Here is an 18,223-nt window from a genome sequence, read left to right as displayed (position 1 = left end):
GAGGAACTGCACCAGTCCCCAGTGACAATGAGAACCTCCGAAGCAGGTGTGAAAGCATCCACAAAAGGGTCATCTTTCAACATTTTTCATGCCCAGAGAAAATACAAAGCCAGTTGGCTACACTACTGCTTAAATCTATTAGTTTTCTATGCTGTGTAACAAGTTACTAAAAACTTAGCACCTTAAACAACATGCATTTATTATCTCAATATTTCTATGGGTCAGAATTCCAGGCACACCTTAGCTGGAGGTCTCTGCAAAGTGGACACCAAGTTGTGGTCAAGATGTCATCCAGGCTGTGGCCTCATTTGGAGGTCTGACTAGGGAAGGGGTCACTTTCCACTCAAGTGTTTGTTGGTGGAATTCAGTTCCTTGCAGTTCCTTGTGCTGTAGGACTCAGAGCAGCCTGATTCTTCACAGCCAGCAGAGGCAAGAGTCTCTAGAATGAGTCTGCTAGCAAGACAGTCTTAGAACATAACATAATCTTTGGAATATCCATTCCACTTGCCATATCTCAATGCTCAGAAATGAAATCATGGCTCTCACCCACACCAGAGGAACTCTGTATCAATACAATGAAAACCACAGAGTCCACTATAGACCTTAAGACTATTTAGATGTTTTTCTTAATGCATGGTTCCTTGAACTGGGTGTAGGGACTTAAAAATCAAAGTCTTTTATTTTGAGTAAAAAATGTTTTTTAAAAGTTGTAACTTACTATGCTGTTTAAACTGAGACTGCAGTTCTCCAAAGGATGCTCAAACCAGCCTGACAGACACACTGCATTGTCCTAGTGTGTTCATTCTCCCACTCTCCAAAGTGACCATTTCACACCTGACCTCTCTCTCTAAACCTGCAGCCCCCCGTTTCAGCTGATGACCTTGCTTCATACTTTGTTAAGAAAATGAATCATTGTGACCTCCGTCTTCATCTCATCACCAAACAAGATGAAGAGTATGCGGGCAGAGCCTGTCCGTAGCTGCACACATACTCTCTCCCTTGTATTCTATAAGAGTGGTTGGAGTGCCCCTGCCCCACGTTAAACCCTACTGTGCTCTGAATCCCATCGTTTTTCCTGTGGTCCCTGTATGTCACGTCTCCCTCTTTAATGCCTCCGTTCCGTTAGCACAGAAGCACACTGGAGTGGATTCCATCTAACCTTTCCTTCTGTCCTCAATTCTCCATCCTGTTTCTCTGCATAAGCAGAACCTCTCGGAAGAGCTAGCTGCACGCCTGTTTCCTCTTTCATATCCCATTTCTCCATCCGCTTCGCTGGGCATGCGCCCCATCATGCCACCGAAACTGTGCCTTGTCCGAGTCACCGACAGTCTCGACAGTGCCAAATCCCAGTGGTCGCTTTCCTGTCTCTATCTTGCTCAGCCTTTCAACATCTATTATCACAGTTGAATAATGTTTCTTTCCATTGCTGATTTCAGAGACCACTTTTATCACACACAAACTTTGATATTACTGTATTATAATACTTAGCTCCAAAATAAAGTTTTTGGCTGAATAAAAAGAATTGTTATATTCAAGCCTGATCTATTTGAATGCAGTGCATAATAAAACTGGTTAATGTTTAGCTGTTTGAATGGAGGTTAAGTGATACAAATTATTTTTTCCTTTAAAACATGATTGAGTACAAAAATACGCAATCCTTTTGACCTGCAGAGAACCTACCTGTTTTAAGCTTTTGTCCATATCCAAAGTCCTACTGTCTTCCTGAGGCTGATTGTCTTGTTTGCTGAGAAACGTAGCCAGGAAAAAGTCCTCAGATTCATGAGGGCTGGCATGGTAGTCCAAGCTTCGTGAGTGAGCGTTGCCTCCATAGATATATTTTAAGTTATAACAACAGCAGTGCAGTCGAGAGGTCTTTATTGTGATCCTTTGAAAGAATATCTTTTATTTGGTTCTTTTTCTCATCCTACATTTTGTCATATTTGCTTAAATTAAAGGAAGCTGCTATTAGGTTTATAGGATGAAAGAAACTCTTTGAAAACATGGCTGAAAAATGGAAAGCTTCTCTAGATAAAACAGGGATATTTTGAGGTACTGCATAGATGAATTAGGAAGGGCCATTACAGCTGTTCAGGAAGCATAAAGAATGTGATTACTATGAAGGCAGTGTATTTACTTTTATATTGTGTAAAGAGGGGACGATAATGTCTGTATCATTTAATATTTGATATTTTCTCCCCACAAATGACAAAAGGCCCCAAATATATTCAGCATATAAACACATGCCTTTTATATACTGTGTGTTAGCCTGAGAGGTAAGTGCTGTTTTAATGGGATGCTTCCTGTTAAAATACTAGTAGCTCAAATACATATTTGATGTATATTTCATATATTATTTTTGCTGAAATGACCAAGTAGCCCAATGAGAATGATGTTGCTATTTTCAGATATATCCATGTTTACAGTTACTGTTGGGAGAAAATTGATTTCATCATAATGTTATCTTATTTCAAAAGCAGTCATTACTACTGTGCTTTTGAGTTCCGTACTCATTCTCAGAAAGAGGTTATTATTTATATTGTGGCTGTCTGTCCCAAACTTGAATACACAGGGCTCCGAGACAAGGATGGAAAGAAGGAAATGAGGGGGAAAGAATGAGGATGCTAGAGAGAAGGCGGTGCAGATGAGAGGCGGGGGTTCATGGGACCGTGGCAGTGCTTGTTGTCATTTATAGCAAGATTTCTTTAGAAAAGGAAGAGAAAAATACAGCATATATATATATATATATATATATGCAAACACACACACATGTATATGTATATGTATATGTTTACACAGCCAGTAATTTTGGAGTGATCGAATGGTTAGAATGAGGCTGTTAATCTGTGTGCCCGCTCTGCCTTCATTATCAAACACAAAAGCGAATGGGCCAGGTCCATAGCTGGGGGGTCTGGGGGGACAGAAAATGTTGTGAACATACTCTCTGCTAAAGAAATGGAGAATATCTTTTCAAGGATTAAAAGTGGAAACTATGCAAAACCAATTTGTTCAACGTCGTGCAGTAGAATATGGGTGGTAACTGGGTTATTTTATTTGTCTCTAATGTCTCTGCTTTTCTTTGAAATGAAGAGGACATGTATTTGTTTCAAGGAAACTAACAAATAGTGAAAATATATTTATTCTAAAAATTACTTCAGTACTATGGCACCGTGGCGTTACGAGTCAGAATTCAAGACGCAGTTATGTGCACTGTCTTCTACATCATGGGAGAGATGGAGTAAAAAGGAAATATTTTAAAGCAAATGTTGAATTCTGCTCAAATCCCTGTGACTGTTTTAGATTTTGTGTGTATGACTCTTGAAGTATAAATATTATTATTTTAAAGGTACTGTATTTTGCCATGTATAGTGCACAGTTTTTGCCCAGATTTTTGAGGGAAAAATAAGGATGCACATTATACATGGGTAGTACTAGTTCTGTCTCTATATAAATGTTTTTGATTCTTTTATTTATGCTTATGCATTAAAAATATAACTCTAGGAAGCAATAATGATATCCATACGCAAAATAATACCCTGGAATACAATAATTGGTTTTGTTTATAAATATAAATAAATAAATGAATTAAAAAATTAAAATGAAAGATTTTTTTCCTGAAAGCCTGGGCCAAAAATGTTGGTGCGCATTACACCCGGCAAAATACAGTATATTCCGTGAAACCACAGTTGTTCCCTTATCCTCCTGAGAAACATTGTCTGAGTTGCATTCGTCAGCGGTAGAATTTCTAAATATGTGTTTTTGCTTTTCAGATGCTGATAGACAGGATGCCATCAATCTCTTCCTGGGAGTTTTCCATCCCACTGAAGGGAAGCCTCATCTCTGGGAGCTCCCCACAGATTTTTATTTGCATCATAAAAACACCATGAGACTTTTACCAACAAGAAGGTATTTTTCTTCTTACTCTGCTATATAAACTCAGATTTGATATTTTTTTTGAAAATCAGATACTTATTTTTTCTTTGTTTTTGAAAAATGATCACATAGGCTAAGTAGTTAGTCTTCTTCCATGTTTGCCATGAGGAATTTAGTGTTGATGTCCCCAGAGTGGTTTTGGAAACCATTGTTAACAATTGGTGTTGGGCATTTTCCATAAGATAAAATGTGTCAGAGCTTCATTAGTGAACATAAGTCACAGCCCCACGGACCATCATTTCTGAGTGCTCCCGACAAATGTGGAGCCCTGGAGCATTCCAGGAGTCCACCTCTGGTTTTTCAAGTATGGGGTCAAAGCAGCATCACTTGGGCATTCTGTCCTCCATGAAGCACAGCCGACTCCTGCTGACACTAGTAAAGACAGGAAATTAGAGCAGCGGCTTTAGTGGCAGATGCCGCTTCCATCCCTCCTACCACTTCCTTTGGGCCTTCTGAAGTCATTCACCAGTACAGGTTATTTTGATGAAAGTTAAACTTATAGTAATAGTCTCAAAACAAATGAACTGTTTACCTGAGGAATTTTAATAGGACACCCTATAACGTAGGCCTCAGGGTCAGGTAGACTTGAGTTGGAATCTCTGTAGTTGTATGACCTCCTTGGACTGGTTACTTACCCTGTCTCCTGGTCTGCATGATGTAAATGACAGGACATACCACACAGAGTTATTGTGAGGATTTAATGAGAAGATTCTTTCATGTTTTTAATTGAGGAGTCACGTATTAGTATAATAAATTTTGCCATACGGGCAAAATGTTCACATATATGAGGTTGGAGCCTGGTCCACTCGCTCAGATGTCACCTTCTCTTTCAAAGTGCTCCTCTCTCCCAGCATCAGTGTGATCCAGCCCTTATTTTGTGTGATGCTGCTTCCCAAGCACTACAGCCTTCATTGACAGTCTGTGAAACCGTATGGACAGACCATGAACAACTGGTGAATCAGCAAATGCCGATGTTACAGCTATTACCAAATTCTGTGTCACTGCAGGAATCTTTAAAATATTAAGGAAGTGGCCCTGGCTGAGTAGCTCAGTTGATAGGAGCATTGTCTCAATATACCAAGGTTGCGGGTTTGATTCCTGGTCAGGGCATATACAAGAATCAACCAGTGTAGATCCAAAATCATAAAAATCATAGAAGAAAACGTAGGCAGCAAAATCTCGGACATTGCTCGTAGCAGTATTTTATCAGCTCTATCTCCCCAGGCAAGGGAAACAAAGAAAAAAAATAAATAAATGGGACTACATCAAACTAAAAACTTTTTGCACAGCAAAGGAAACCATCAACAAAATAAAAAGACAACTCCACAGGATGGGAGGACATGCTCACCAGTACATCTGATAAGGACTAAATAACCAAAATTTATAAAGAACTTATAAAACTCAATACTAAAAAAACCCCCAAACAACCCAATTAAAAAATGGGCATGGGACCTAAATAGACACTCATCCAAAGAGGACATACAGGTGGCCAATAGACAAATGAAAAGATGCTCAACATCACTAATCATCAGAGAAATGCAAATTGAAAGCACGAGGCATCATCTCACACCTGTCAGAATGGCTGTTATCAATAAATCAACAAATAACAAGTGATGGCAAGGATGTGGAAAAAAGGGAATCTTTTCTCAGTGTTGGTGGGAATGCAGACTGGTGCAGCCACTGTGGAAAGAAATATGGAAGTAACTTCAAATTAAAAATGGATCTGCCTTTTGACCCAGTGATCCCTCTTCTGAGAATATATCTGAAGGAACCCAAAACACTATTTTGAAAGAACCTAAGCACCCCTATATTCACTGCAGTGTTATTTACAACCACCAAGATATGGAAGCAGCCCAAGTGTCCATCAGTAAATGAGTGGATAAAATAACTATGGAACATTTACACCTTGGAAAACTACTTGGCCATAAAAAAGAAGAAAATTTTGATCTTGGTGACTGTGTGTATAGACCTGGAGAACATTATGCTAAGGAAATAAGCTGGTCAGAGAAAGACAAACACTGTATGATTTCACTCATGTGTGGAATCTAGTGAACAAACTGAACTAACATGAAAGTGGGGACAGACTCACAGATGGAGAGCAAGATCATAGCTGGGGATGGGCAGGTTAAGGGGTGGAAGGACTGAGCAAAAAGGAAGAAAGACTCAGGGACATGGACAACAGTGTGGTGATTGCAGGGGGCTGGGGGTATAAAGGGACTTAATGGTAATGGAAAAAAACACACAGAAAAAGAACCAGTGAATGCATAAATAAGTGGAACAACAAATCGATGTTTCTCTCAAATCAATAAGTAAAGAATGTATATACATATATATGTATATATGGAAGTATCAGAGTTTATGTTTCTCAAATTTGTTATTGTAATAACCAACTTAATATTTGAGCTTACTTTCCCTGTCAATGAAGCACTGCTGGATTTTACATTAAATTTAATGTAAATAAATGGCTGCCTGTATGAATTTTTTGCAGATAAACAAAACATTTGGAATTAATTATGTTTATTTCGTGAGAGATGAATGTAAAATACCTATATTTACAGCATCTTTGGTGATGCTGTTGACTATAGGTAAATATTGATGTTCTGAAATTTTATAATACCTTAAAATAGCAATTATGAACCTCTTTTATATCATGATACAAATAAACTGCTAACATCTGCAGCACACCAAAAATATAGTTTGGGCCAATCTGACAAAAAAATAGATATAATTTTGACTCATTCACACTGAATCGCTATTATTATGTTGGATGTTATAGTCAGGTATTGCATGTGTTAAAAATTCTTGTGGCACACCAGTTGAAAATCGCTGCCTTAGGGTATTGAAGCTATTTTGATACAATTTTCTACTGTAAAAATTAGCCAGCATATTATAAGTGTAAACTAAATCATTGTTTACATTGAGTTACATAACTGAGGCAGGCAGTTTTGGAGCAGCTTATTCGTGGGAATAAAAGGAAGCGGGTGTTACATCCATTTTCTTTTTAAAATAGCATAATATGTGTGGAGAGAATATCTTGACTGAAATTATTTAGCTGGTTAGATGATTCTACAAGCCTGCTACTGAAAATTTTGATAAACCATTTCACATCATTTCCTTTCCTATCTCTCATGAACTTTGATATAGCATTTTGTCCCTAAATACCCATTTCAGAATTTAACTTAGAATTAAATTCATTTTTTGGAGAGAAGGCAGTTCAGGATTCTTTCAGATGCTCCACTCACGGTGGATGAGTGTGCTAATCCAGATGACTGCAACTCCCTCCCTTACTCTGACGGGCCTCTGATCATGTAGTAATTGTAGAGATTAACAGGGCTCATACTAGTTTCTGAGGGAACTTGTTGTTTAGGACTATCCATTCACTTCATGACTTTGCCTAGCTCTTTTAATTAGCTGTACACACAGACCCACACACATAGAGCAGAGTAATCTAACTCTCATAACTGTATGCAAGAGAATCCTGGTTGTGGGATGTGGGTTACGGTCCCCCGCTCCCCAGGTGACAGTCCCTGGGGAGAGTAAACAGCAGCTCAGACAGCCTCGGGGAGGTTAAGCAAGTCTTTTCTTTTTTTTCAATCTAAAAGTAAGTGCATTAGAGCATCTTGACTCACAAATGTGTTTATGGCATTTTTATAGGCCTGTCACATAGTTGAAACAAGAAAGGGGTTGGGACAAGAATTAACATGTTGAAGATTTATTGTGCCAAAAGCTTCACAACATGTTTTAAAAAGAAAGAGAAATTAACTTTGACATATGAGGCAGCATCTTACTGTGGACCACACAACCTGTTTTATCCAGTGAATCGTAGAGAACTAATGTTTACAATTGACCCCTCTTATGTTTTTTTAATTTTTTAGTTATACTTACTGGTGGACACCAGAAGTGATAAAACATTTACCACTGCCGTATGATGAAGGTAGGTGTACTGTTTCTCTTTTAGTTTTTATGCTAACATACAATGGTCTGGCACAAATAATGCCCCCTTTTTATTACCAAATCATAAGCTGTAATTCTGTAACATAACAATATCACACTCAAGCACACCATCTGATATTTCAGGTGAGGTGTTCAAGTTAAAACTTTACATCATTACAGCCATGTTATTACCCTGCCAATCGCACTCAAGCAGACCTTAGTTCTGCCGGGCCCTGTATTTTGGTTTTATTCCTAAATGAGCTCAACGACTAAATTCTTTGCATATAATTTTTTTATGAGAAAGAAATGAATGGCTGCTCAGTGCTATGTTGCTGTTACAATGGATAAGCTAAGATATCATGACATCTTAGCTTTTTAAAAAGCAGGGATTGTGTTAAACTTCTTTTATCTAAGTTGGCCAATGTCTTATATTGTGTCTTACAGTTATTAGATATGTCCCCTAAATAGTTGGAAGATACATTTGTTTGTCATTTAATTTTTAAAAAGATTTTATTTATTTATATTTAGAGAGAGGGAAAGAAACATAAGTGTGTGAGAGAGATCAGGATCGGCTGCCTCTTGCGCCCGCAGCTCGGGTCCAGGCCCACTACGCAGGCATGTGCCCAGACTGGGAACCAAGCCAGTGACATTTTGGTTCGAAGGCCAGTGCTCAGTCCACTGAGCCACAACAGCCAGGGCAGTTTGTCATTTTTAATTACTACTGATTCTATTTCTAAATGTTTGGGGAGAATGGGAAGAAGGAAAGACCATTCACAAGGAGATGTGAAAACTTTCCTATGTCTAAACTGTGAAAAAAAGTTACAAATGTGTATATAAAAGTGCATTTTAGTCACTGAAGTTTAGATTAGATTTTGATATCAGAAAGGCAGGAGAATACTCTCAGATGCACGATACATCAGGGTGATGTTTCCTAATGTAAACCATTGCCTGGTTTTAAGTAGAGTTTGATCCTGGCCCGCAGTGATGTCCCTGACTCAGGGGGAGCTCATTTTCCAGCTTGCGAGAGAGCGCTCCTGCCAGGCCGGAGTACTCTGGCTGCAGACTCCATCTGGCCTCACTCAGCCACCCCAACCTTGGGTGGTAAAGGCCACCAAGTAAGAAGATTGAAAATGATTTTTAGTACTTAATACATTATTCATTGATTTTTAAATTATTTGTGACCTTGAAATCCTGGGTAAAATCATAAGTTGTATTGCTATGAAGTTTTGGTGGTTCTGGAACAAAGGAAAGGACTTTAACAGCCTAACATTGGCCATGAACAGGATTTGAAATAGAGGGGAAATTTTAGTGAAATAATGACATGATTTTTATCTAGAAGGCCGAGAGTATTTATTTAAGAGCAAAAAAGAATTTTAAAAGATGAGTAATTTAACTTCTAAAAGAACTCCCTGCTCTCATCCCGACTCCCAAAGGCCCTGCCACCTGCTCGTCACACTCAGCCTTGCATTGTAAATTCTGCGCCCCTTCTCGTGCCTTCCCAGTGTGTGAGTACCGAGGCAGGAGCTGAGCTTTGTTCGATGCATTCTCTGTGAATGCAGTTGATGTTCCAGAAGTGACTGCTAGATGTAATCTAAGGACTTGAAAAGTAACAGACAGCATCTCTTTTAGTTATCTGTGCTGCAAACTTAAAGAAGTTGACAGTGAAGAAATTTCACAGATGTGAAGAAGAGATTGACATCCACAACGAGTTCTTCCGACCATACGAACTGAGTAGTTTTGATGATACCTTTTGCTTGGCTATGACCAGTTCAGCACGGTATGTAGTGAGTACTGCTGTGAGGATGGGAACTGTAGTTTTCCTGGTTCGTACAGGTGTGTCTTATTTTATCAGCAGTCTGTTCTGCAAGCCTGCTATCAGCTTCAGCCCCTGAACACCCCCCATGGTTGGGAGCCTGCTACTTCTGAAAACAGTCCTCTCTATTGTTAGAAAACTGGATTTTATTTCTTCCCTTTAATAAGTTGAAATCTTACTCCCATTGGTCCTAGTTTGTCATTTGCAATAAACTCAGTTTTTAAAATTGAACATTGGAGTTGAGAGCTAACATAATTAGCTGGAAAAGCATAGTCTGGCACCGAAAGACTGGGCTATGAACCTTACACCAGCCACCATCTACCTGTGTTACTTTAAGAAAATTATCAAACTTATGTAAGTCTCAGTTCCTTCATTCCATGTAGATAGGGGTGTGTGTGTGTGAAACCACACATATATTCACACAGATACCAAGTGCTAATATAGTGCCTAACAGGTGAATGAATGGTGACCATCATTATATTTCAATTTTTACTGGGCACACGTCAAGTCCGGTTCCTCTTCTGTGTGACAGCTCTTCAGGTACTTGAAGAAGTGTGATTAATTTTTTTCAGAGTAAATGTCCTTCATTCTTTCATAACCCATGTGACACTGTTTTCAGACTTTCCATCCTGGTCTGTCAACTTTGAACAAATTTTACTTTTCTGTGTCTCTTATAGACTTTGGTGGGACCCTTTAGAAAAATGGTCCCACCAAAAAAAGACTACAGTAAGAAAATGAGGCAAAGCAAATCACTTCTCCATTATTATGTTTAAACTACAGTTTACATTTTTGTATTTTAAATTTTCTTCAAATGTGATATATGAATGCCTAAGCGTAACATGGTACATGTAGAAACATATTTTATGGTTTCCTAGAAATTACTCTACATTTATGGTTTTCTAGAAAGTACATTTTATTTCAGTTTTAGATAGAAAGTTTGGAATTTTTACTTGCTTGGTTTTCAACTAAGTTATTAAAGTTTAGCAATTTTAACTGTAAGGTCATTGTCATCTCCAGAATATTTCAGTTCAGCAAAGGATGACTGAGGTTATATATGTGTAAGTACAGGTATATACAGTGGATTCCCTTTACTGTAGGAGTTATGCTCTATAAAGCTCCTGCAAACACTGAATTAGAAAACATGGAACCTTTGCTCCTAGAAGAAGTACAGGGTCGGGTTTCTACAAGCCTCTTGTCACAGTGTGTGATCAGCCACTCAATATGTAACCTTGTTTTCTGTGTTTCTGTTTAAAGATACTTTATTTAATATTGTCAGTTCATTAACATTGAGTACACAGCCAAGGGCATTGTAACTCACGCCTGAGTGAAGCTTCTGTAACACACTTATTTTCTCTGTAACACACAACATTCTCATGCTAAGAAACTCAAGACTGCTTCAGCACTAGCTTGGGAGCTGTGTTAGCTAGTGATATCACAAAAATAAAAGCACAAGAATATGAAAAGCATGGTACTAAATAGACTGTGAAAAGGATAGGTGTTTACAGTATGGGAGCTAAAACAAGAAAGCAGAGTTTTGCCTCTGCTGGGAAATGAGCACTGGGTTCCTCTAATTCTTCACTGTTTGGCACATGCCTGTGTCTGGGGTGATCATGAAAGCTATGAGTATTGATTTGTGGTTACAGATAAATTTTAGTGAGTAAGCAAATTCTCAAATATAGAGTCGACATAATGAAGATCAACTGTATATGTTAAAAAAATTAAATCACTTAAATTTTTAAAAACACACAATGAAATACTACTCATCTATAACAGAGACAGAAATCTTATCATGAGCAACAGCATGGATGGGCCTGGAGAACATTATGCTAAGTGAAAGAAGCCAGTCAGAGAAAAACAAGAACCACATTATTTCCTCATGTGGAATCTAATGAACAAAATGAACTAACAAGCAAAATAGAGTCAGACTCATTGATAGAGAGCAAGCTGACAGCTGTTGGGAGGGTGTTGCGGGCTGGGAGGGAGGGATTGAGTGAAAAGAAAAAAACTCATGGACACAGACAACACCGTGGTGGTTACCAAATGGGGGGAAGGTGGATGAGGGAGTAAGGGAGATAAATGGTGGTGGAAGGAGACTTGACTCGGGGAGGTGGACACACAATACACTTTACAGACAATGTGTTGTGGAATTGTGCGCCTGAAACCTGTATAATTTTGTTAACCAGTGTAACCCCAATAAATTCAATAAAAAGGAAAAAAATATAAGTAGGAAAAAAACAATTTTAAATTTTTATATTTGCCTTTAAAAAAAACTATGGAACACCTTTTAAAAATAACATGTAATAAGATACTGTGCAGCAAAAAAAAAAAAAACCACTTTCAAATAGTTTAAGAGGCATTTTGTGTCGATTCAGCATTACTTTCTTCATCTTAACAAAATGTAACATTGACTCACACTTGGAACAGCATCCTTGCCAATGACTGTTGCCTTTTTGGCATCCAGTGAGGAGTTGTGTACATAGGCATTGCATAGTGAGGACATAGCTTTAACTCTTAGTAGGTGGTAAATTAAAGTTTCTATTTAAAGTGTTCCAGCAGGGTTCCGATGAATTAACCTTAGCCTGATGAGGTAGACACTGATACTTAATTTATACCACTGCCTGTTTGATCACTGTGTCAGCCTCCCTGGGTGGTACAGTGTAGTAAAAACATTGTCCACAAAACTGAGTGGCTTAGTGGCTTGTCATTGGTTTTTATGAGTTTAATTTTACTTGAAAACTAATCATGATATACAACCAGAGAGTATATATCTCAGCAGTAATTCAGATATCAACTCTGTACCAGTAAACAAAATCTTAAATTCATAACCACCGGGCTGCATAATCCTGAAGAAAATTCACAGTGAAGACTGATGACATTGAAGTTACCCAGTGTCGTTAGCTCGTGGGGTTTTATGGGCCTGTTCACCTCAGCTCCCTGAGCATTTGACTCAGAACACAGAATCAACTCTCTGTGTGTGTGCTTGCAGCTGTACACCTACTCTCGCCCACCCCTGTGTGTGGCTCTGGGGGCTAAGAGGGAATGTATAAAAATGTGAATTGAATGGAAGCCAGTATGCTCTGGATGGACAGTGATTCATATGGAATGTTTTTCTCCTTTCTTCAGTGACTTTATGCCTAAGACCGTTGGCATTGACCCAAGTCCATTCACTGTGCGTAAACCAGATGAAACTGGAAAGTCAGTATTGGGGTAAGATTTGTATATATGGATAGAGTGACACTTTACTTATTTATTTTAGAGGAAAATTTTAAAGCTTCACGTAAAATAACATAGCACTTGCAATATATCTCCACTTGAAACCAACAACTTAAGTCGCATAGGTTGGGGCACAGCCCACTCGCTGCACCTGTACAGGGAGTTGATATCTAGCACCAGGGTCACTGAAGTGGTTCAACGTGGAAATTGGAATTTATGGGAGTTTCAGCAACATGGGGCATTTTATTATTTCCAATTAGGAATATCACAGATACAAAGACAGGTAGCTCAGTATCCTCTATTCCCCTCAACATAAAATACTTAGGTAAAAACTTATATTCACAGTATTTATTTTTTGTTTTATTTGTATTATTTGCTTTTAATTGCATCCTGAGGAAACATTAAAGCAAATATGCTCAGAGAGAGAGATTAATAGATTTTCTGTGCATTACTGCAGCATGGTCTGGGGGAAGACTGTTATGCTGTCCAATAGGAAGTACAGGGAAGAAGACAAACCATGTTTACATCTTCGTGCTTGGAGACTAGAGTGAAATGTGTTGGTTTCTAGCATAAGAACCACTGGTTCTGCCACTGACTTAAATAATCCCAGTGATAAGGTTTCTCCTAGACCCTCACCAGAATCCCTGACCAACTGCGGACAGTGTCCAACTGTAGTTAGGAGCATGTGTGGGGTCCTGATTAGGTTTTAGCCACGTGTGATTCACACAATGGGATATATTTACTCTTTTCCAGACACACCATTTCTGTGGCTTAACAAAGTGGCTTTAAATAGTGACATGTTAAGCTCTGGACCAGATGCTAAGGAATTTAAAGGAAAGGATCCTCAGGAGTTTAGAATTCAAGGATTTCCTAGGACAAATACATAAGTGACCAGCTATATTAGTATATGGCACAGAAATGCTATCGACTTTGAAACTTTTAGTTGCAGAAAGTCAGAGACCAATTTATTTTCTATAATATCTAACCCGTGGTCACAGAGTATGGCATTTTCTTTTCCTGGAACATTTCAGAATATTATGATGTTTTAAGTTTCTTGTAGATAATTTTTTCCCAAAGAATGAAGTCTTAAACATTTTTTATAAAAGCCAAAAATTATAAAATATTTTCTCAATTAAAAAAAATATTCTTACTACTCTCAAATTTGGAACTAAAATATAAGTAAATATTTTTGTAAGTGTTGGTCCTTTCTGTTTGGTCTCCCTGTTTATCTGCTACCATTAGAAGCCATGTTCAGCAAATATAATTATTTACTAGTAATACAATAAATTTTAAAATTTAGCTCATGTTCATCAGTTGCTCATTACTCTGGCTCAAATAATCAGCTGAAACTACAATTGATAAAAACACAGAAGGGAAGGAAATATACGTGGATTTGGCTCTCGACCTTTTTTCGAAGCTTTTATAAGTTATAGCTAACTTTACTAATATTTCAAAACATACAGTCTCTTATTGTACCATAAATTTTGAAAATATTGATTTTAGTTACCAAGGAAAGGCCCAGTAAGACTTTTCTGCACTGGTTTACATGCACATACAGGTTTATTTCCAAAATTTATAACAGTTTAAGTCCCTAGTAGGTCAGTACTTGTTATACGTTGTAAAATGTTATACATTGTAAAATGTTAAGATTTTCTGTTCAACTTGAACTCAGACAACTTGAACCCCACAACTGGAACTCAGAAACTCGTTCTCTCATGGCCATGGTCTCATGCGTCACTAGGACTGAGGCCGTGGGGCAGAGTTATGATGTGCGGTGAGTGTCGAGGGTTCCATTTAAAGACGCTTCACCTTCATCTTTATCTTTCCAAAGAAACAAAAGCAATAGAGAAGAAGCTGTGTTGCAGCGGAAAACGGCAGCCAGTGCCCCGCCACCCCCGAGCGAGGAGGCTGTGTCCAGCAGCTCCGAGGACGACTCTGGGACCGACCGGGAAGACGAGGGCTCTGTCTCCCAGCGCTCCACTCCAGTGAAGATGACCGACACGGGAGACAGTGCCAAAGTGACCGAGGTGCCTGTGGGGGGAGCTTGTGTGGGCCAGCGTGAGGCTCTGGGGAATGGTCTCTAAAACCCCGCTTTCAGTTCAAAGGCTGAGAGCGAGATTCACAGCATTCTAACGTGCGGTGCGAGTGCACTCCAGAGAGAAATCTGTTCAGCATAGACAGACAGAAGGAAAGTGGCTTCATTTTGAAATAAAATTGGTGTTTTGTTCCCGTGTATAACAGTGAAATTCTTATTACTTTAGAATTAAGAGAATCCTGTCCCTCTCTGAACAGCCCATCCACTTACAAGGTCGTTTAGTCCCCTGCTCAGCACAGTGTTGGAATACGGGCTTTGGACCTGGGCCTCACAGCCTTTGCATGGCCCCGTGCAGTTTGATATTTCAGCATATTGCAGGGGGAGAAAAGGGAAGTAAGCAACAAAAGAACCAAATCAGCTTTGGGGGGAAATTTGATTTCTAGAAATAGTGAGAAGTCATCAGAGGTCAATATGACAATAAAACGTTATGATACAAGAACTGAATCCATTATCCCAGGAGTTGGCCAACTATAATCAATCGGCCCCGTCCAGGCGGCTGTTTTTGTAAATAAACTTTCCTTGGCACCCAGCCATGCCTGTTTGTTTATATGTGTCTGGGGCTGCTTTTGTACTCCAACAGAAATGGTATGACCCAAAGAACCTAGAATTTTTACTGTCTGGCCTTTTGCAGAAGCATTGCTAACTCCTGTAGTGTACTAAAGCAACTAATAATGATTTAACAGTTTTTTACCCTAAAACAAATTATTTTTAGTAGAAATAAAATGAAATTAAAAAAAAAACATTGACTGAGAAGTTTAATGAACACAAGGTCTGTCCAGAAAAGGTCCAGTCATTGTTAACATAAAGAGAACAGTTTGTGTGACACTGATGTAACAAGGAGAGTGGACTGGAATGCACATGTGTGAACAATGACAACTTCACTCTACCTGTCAGTGGGGGCGGTAGACACCACTGAGTGAGCGTGTGTACTGTTTGACCATCACATTCAAAATGACTGAGCAAGGAGAGCAACAAATCTGCATCAGGTTTTGTGTTAAGCCAGAACATTCCTCCGTGGAAACTATGCAGACGATCAGAAGGCCACAGCTATGGGCGACTGCTGATTGGCAGCTTTGTCATGACAACACAGCCACTCATGCATCACATCTTGTGCAGTTTTTGGCAAAATATCAAATCACCCAGGTGACTCAGCCCCTCTACAGCCCAGATTCGGTGCCCTGTGACTTCTGGCTTTTCCCAAAACTAAAAGCACCTTTGAAAGGGAAGAGATTTCAGATCATCAGTGAGATTCAGGAAAATGTGACGGGGCAGCTGATGGCATTTGGGAGAACTGTGTGAGGTCCCAAGGTGCCTAGTTTGAAGGGGACTGAGGTGTCATTGTCCTATGTACAGTGTTTCTTGTATCTTCTACAATAAATATCTCTTTCAGATTACATGGCTGGATACTTTCTGAACAGACTACATAGATTCAAGAAACATTGTGATTTCTTTTGTGGAAAAATTCACGGGTTCATTGTCTTCACTTTTGGAAATAATTAATATGCTAGATATCTTATAATTCTTCCTGGTTCCCTTTTTTTTTTAAACCACAGAACATGGTCCAGCCCATGAAAGAAGTATATGGAATTAACCTCTTTGATGGCCTCTCAGAGGATGACCTCTCCATTTATTCCAGGTAAACTACTACATAGAGGTTGAGACAAAATGCCAATGTCTTATTACAATAACTTACATCTAGGTTAACTTTTCAGAAATTAATATAGTCAATACAGAAGGAAATGAATTCTACCTGGAATACAGTAGTAGCATTTAGAAGGTCAAATTCAGAAACACTGACTTACATTTGGAGGTAAAACGTGCCCGAGACTCTTGGTGCCTTCTCATGATAAAGATGTATGATGCAGACATGTATTTTCACCACTTGCATACAAGCTGCAGACTTAAGCACCAGCACAGCTCTGCAGTAACAAATCCTCAAGACGGGTACAGACAAACCTGAGATATTGCCCAGTGAGGAATATCTTGCAGTCACTTTAGCTCTGGGCTGCTGGGCTGCTGGGAATAGTATCTGAAGAAGAAAAGGGGAGCCGTGATGTCAGGTGCCCATTCAGAGCGTGAAAGACCTGAGAGAGGCAGATCTGACTGAAAGGGGAGGGTCCACCGAAAGCCATTGCCTGAAATCACAGACATAGTTCTCTTGTTTATGTGTGTTTTTCTGAGCAGACTTGCAGTTACCAGATTCACAAAAGAATCCCTCACCTAGAAATCCTGAAGAAACTGATGAGACCACTGTAAATACTCCCTCAGCCTAATACATGCATTGAGAAGACAATTGTTTTTTCCCTTTCCATATAATTTTATTAGCGGTTATTATGCCAGAATTCACAGTTACAGGATCCAAAGGACTGTCTTAGAAAATTCTAAATCATATGTAATTAGACTTTAACAGTAAGATAGAACATATTCTCATTATAGTACAGCCCTTAAAAAGTGAAGGACAATAGAGAATGAAGGACAATTGTGTCCAACTAGAAATCACCTGTGTGCACCATTCCCCTTAAAGCCAAGTTCCATGAAAGTGTAATATATTTCTGTGAACTTCAGTGGCAAACATCATTGGCTTTCAAACAACTGACGCTAAAGGAATTTCCAATCAAACCACAAGTGCGGTGGCTTTCATTATAGAGTCATGATAATTCTGTAATGAGACCCTTCACTCATATAAGTTTGCATATGTAAATACTGTAATATACATGAGCACTGATCATCCGTTCTTTTTTAAGGAGGGTATTTCAAGTATAGAATTTGTCATACTGGATATTGCCACCTTTCTTACTTTGAACTAGTAAGATCTGCAATATAATATATAAAATATAAAAATGCACAGTATTTCTTGACTGCAAAAGCAGTGGTGTGACTGCATCCCTGTCTTACCAGAACCCAGGTTGGTCATTCAGAACTCAGCCACGCCCTCCTCCCCCACCCCAGACACAAAGACGTGCAGTCACTTCTTCATCACATTGTCACAACAGTGTAGCTAAACTCTATCAGTTGAAGTGGGCCTTTATAAGAGCGTGGCTGGAAGAATGAACTATCTGGGGTTAGTGACTGAGTAATATGACCTCGCTTGTTGCAGAGGGCCTGAGTGGACACATCAGGGACTGACATTTTGGCTCGTGTTAATTAAGCTAAAAGTTGCTTCAGGCATGACTTTCACCTGGAGCCTTTTTAGCTCCGACTGCCCCTGAGGGCCCACCTCCAGTTCCTCCACTTTGGGG

The 18,223-nt window shown here is 39.0% G+C and overlaps 1 protein-coding gene across 2 annotated transcripts in view; it reads left to right on the top strand.

Moving 5' to 3' along the window:
* Positions 1–18,223, top strand: part of FIG4 (FIG4 phosphoinositide 5-phosphatase) — a 100,712-nt gene that overhangs the window by 47,700 nt on the left and 34,789 nt on the right. For both annotated transcript variants that reach the window (XM_037159019.2, XM_037159021.2), the window contains 6 exons: positions 3,768–3,903; positions 7,806–7,864; positions 9,493–9,640; positions 12,800–12,883; positions 14,721–14,916; positions 16,538–16,620. In XM_037159019.2, coding sequence (XP_037014914.2) covers positions 3,768–3,903; positions 7,806–7,864; positions 9,493–9,640; positions 12,800–12,883; positions 14,721–14,916; positions 16,538–16,620 — 706 coding nt within the window. The remainder of the gene's footprint in view (positions 1–3,767; positions 3,904–7,805; positions 7,865–9,492; positions 9,641–12,799; positions 12,884–14,720; positions 14,917–16,537; positions 16,621–18,223) is intronic.

Source organism: Artibeus jamaicensis, unplaced genomic scaffold (genome assembly GCF_021234435.1).
Source record: "Artibeus jamaicensis isolate MK-2021 breed Jamaican fruit bat unplaced genomic scaffold, CSHL_Jam_final contig_387, whole genome shotgun sequence".
NCBI lineage: Eukaryota > Metazoa > Chordata > Mammalia > Chiroptera > Phyllostomidae > Artibeus > Artibeus jamaicensis.
This window is presented reverse-complemented; position numbering and strand designations above follow the sequence as displayed.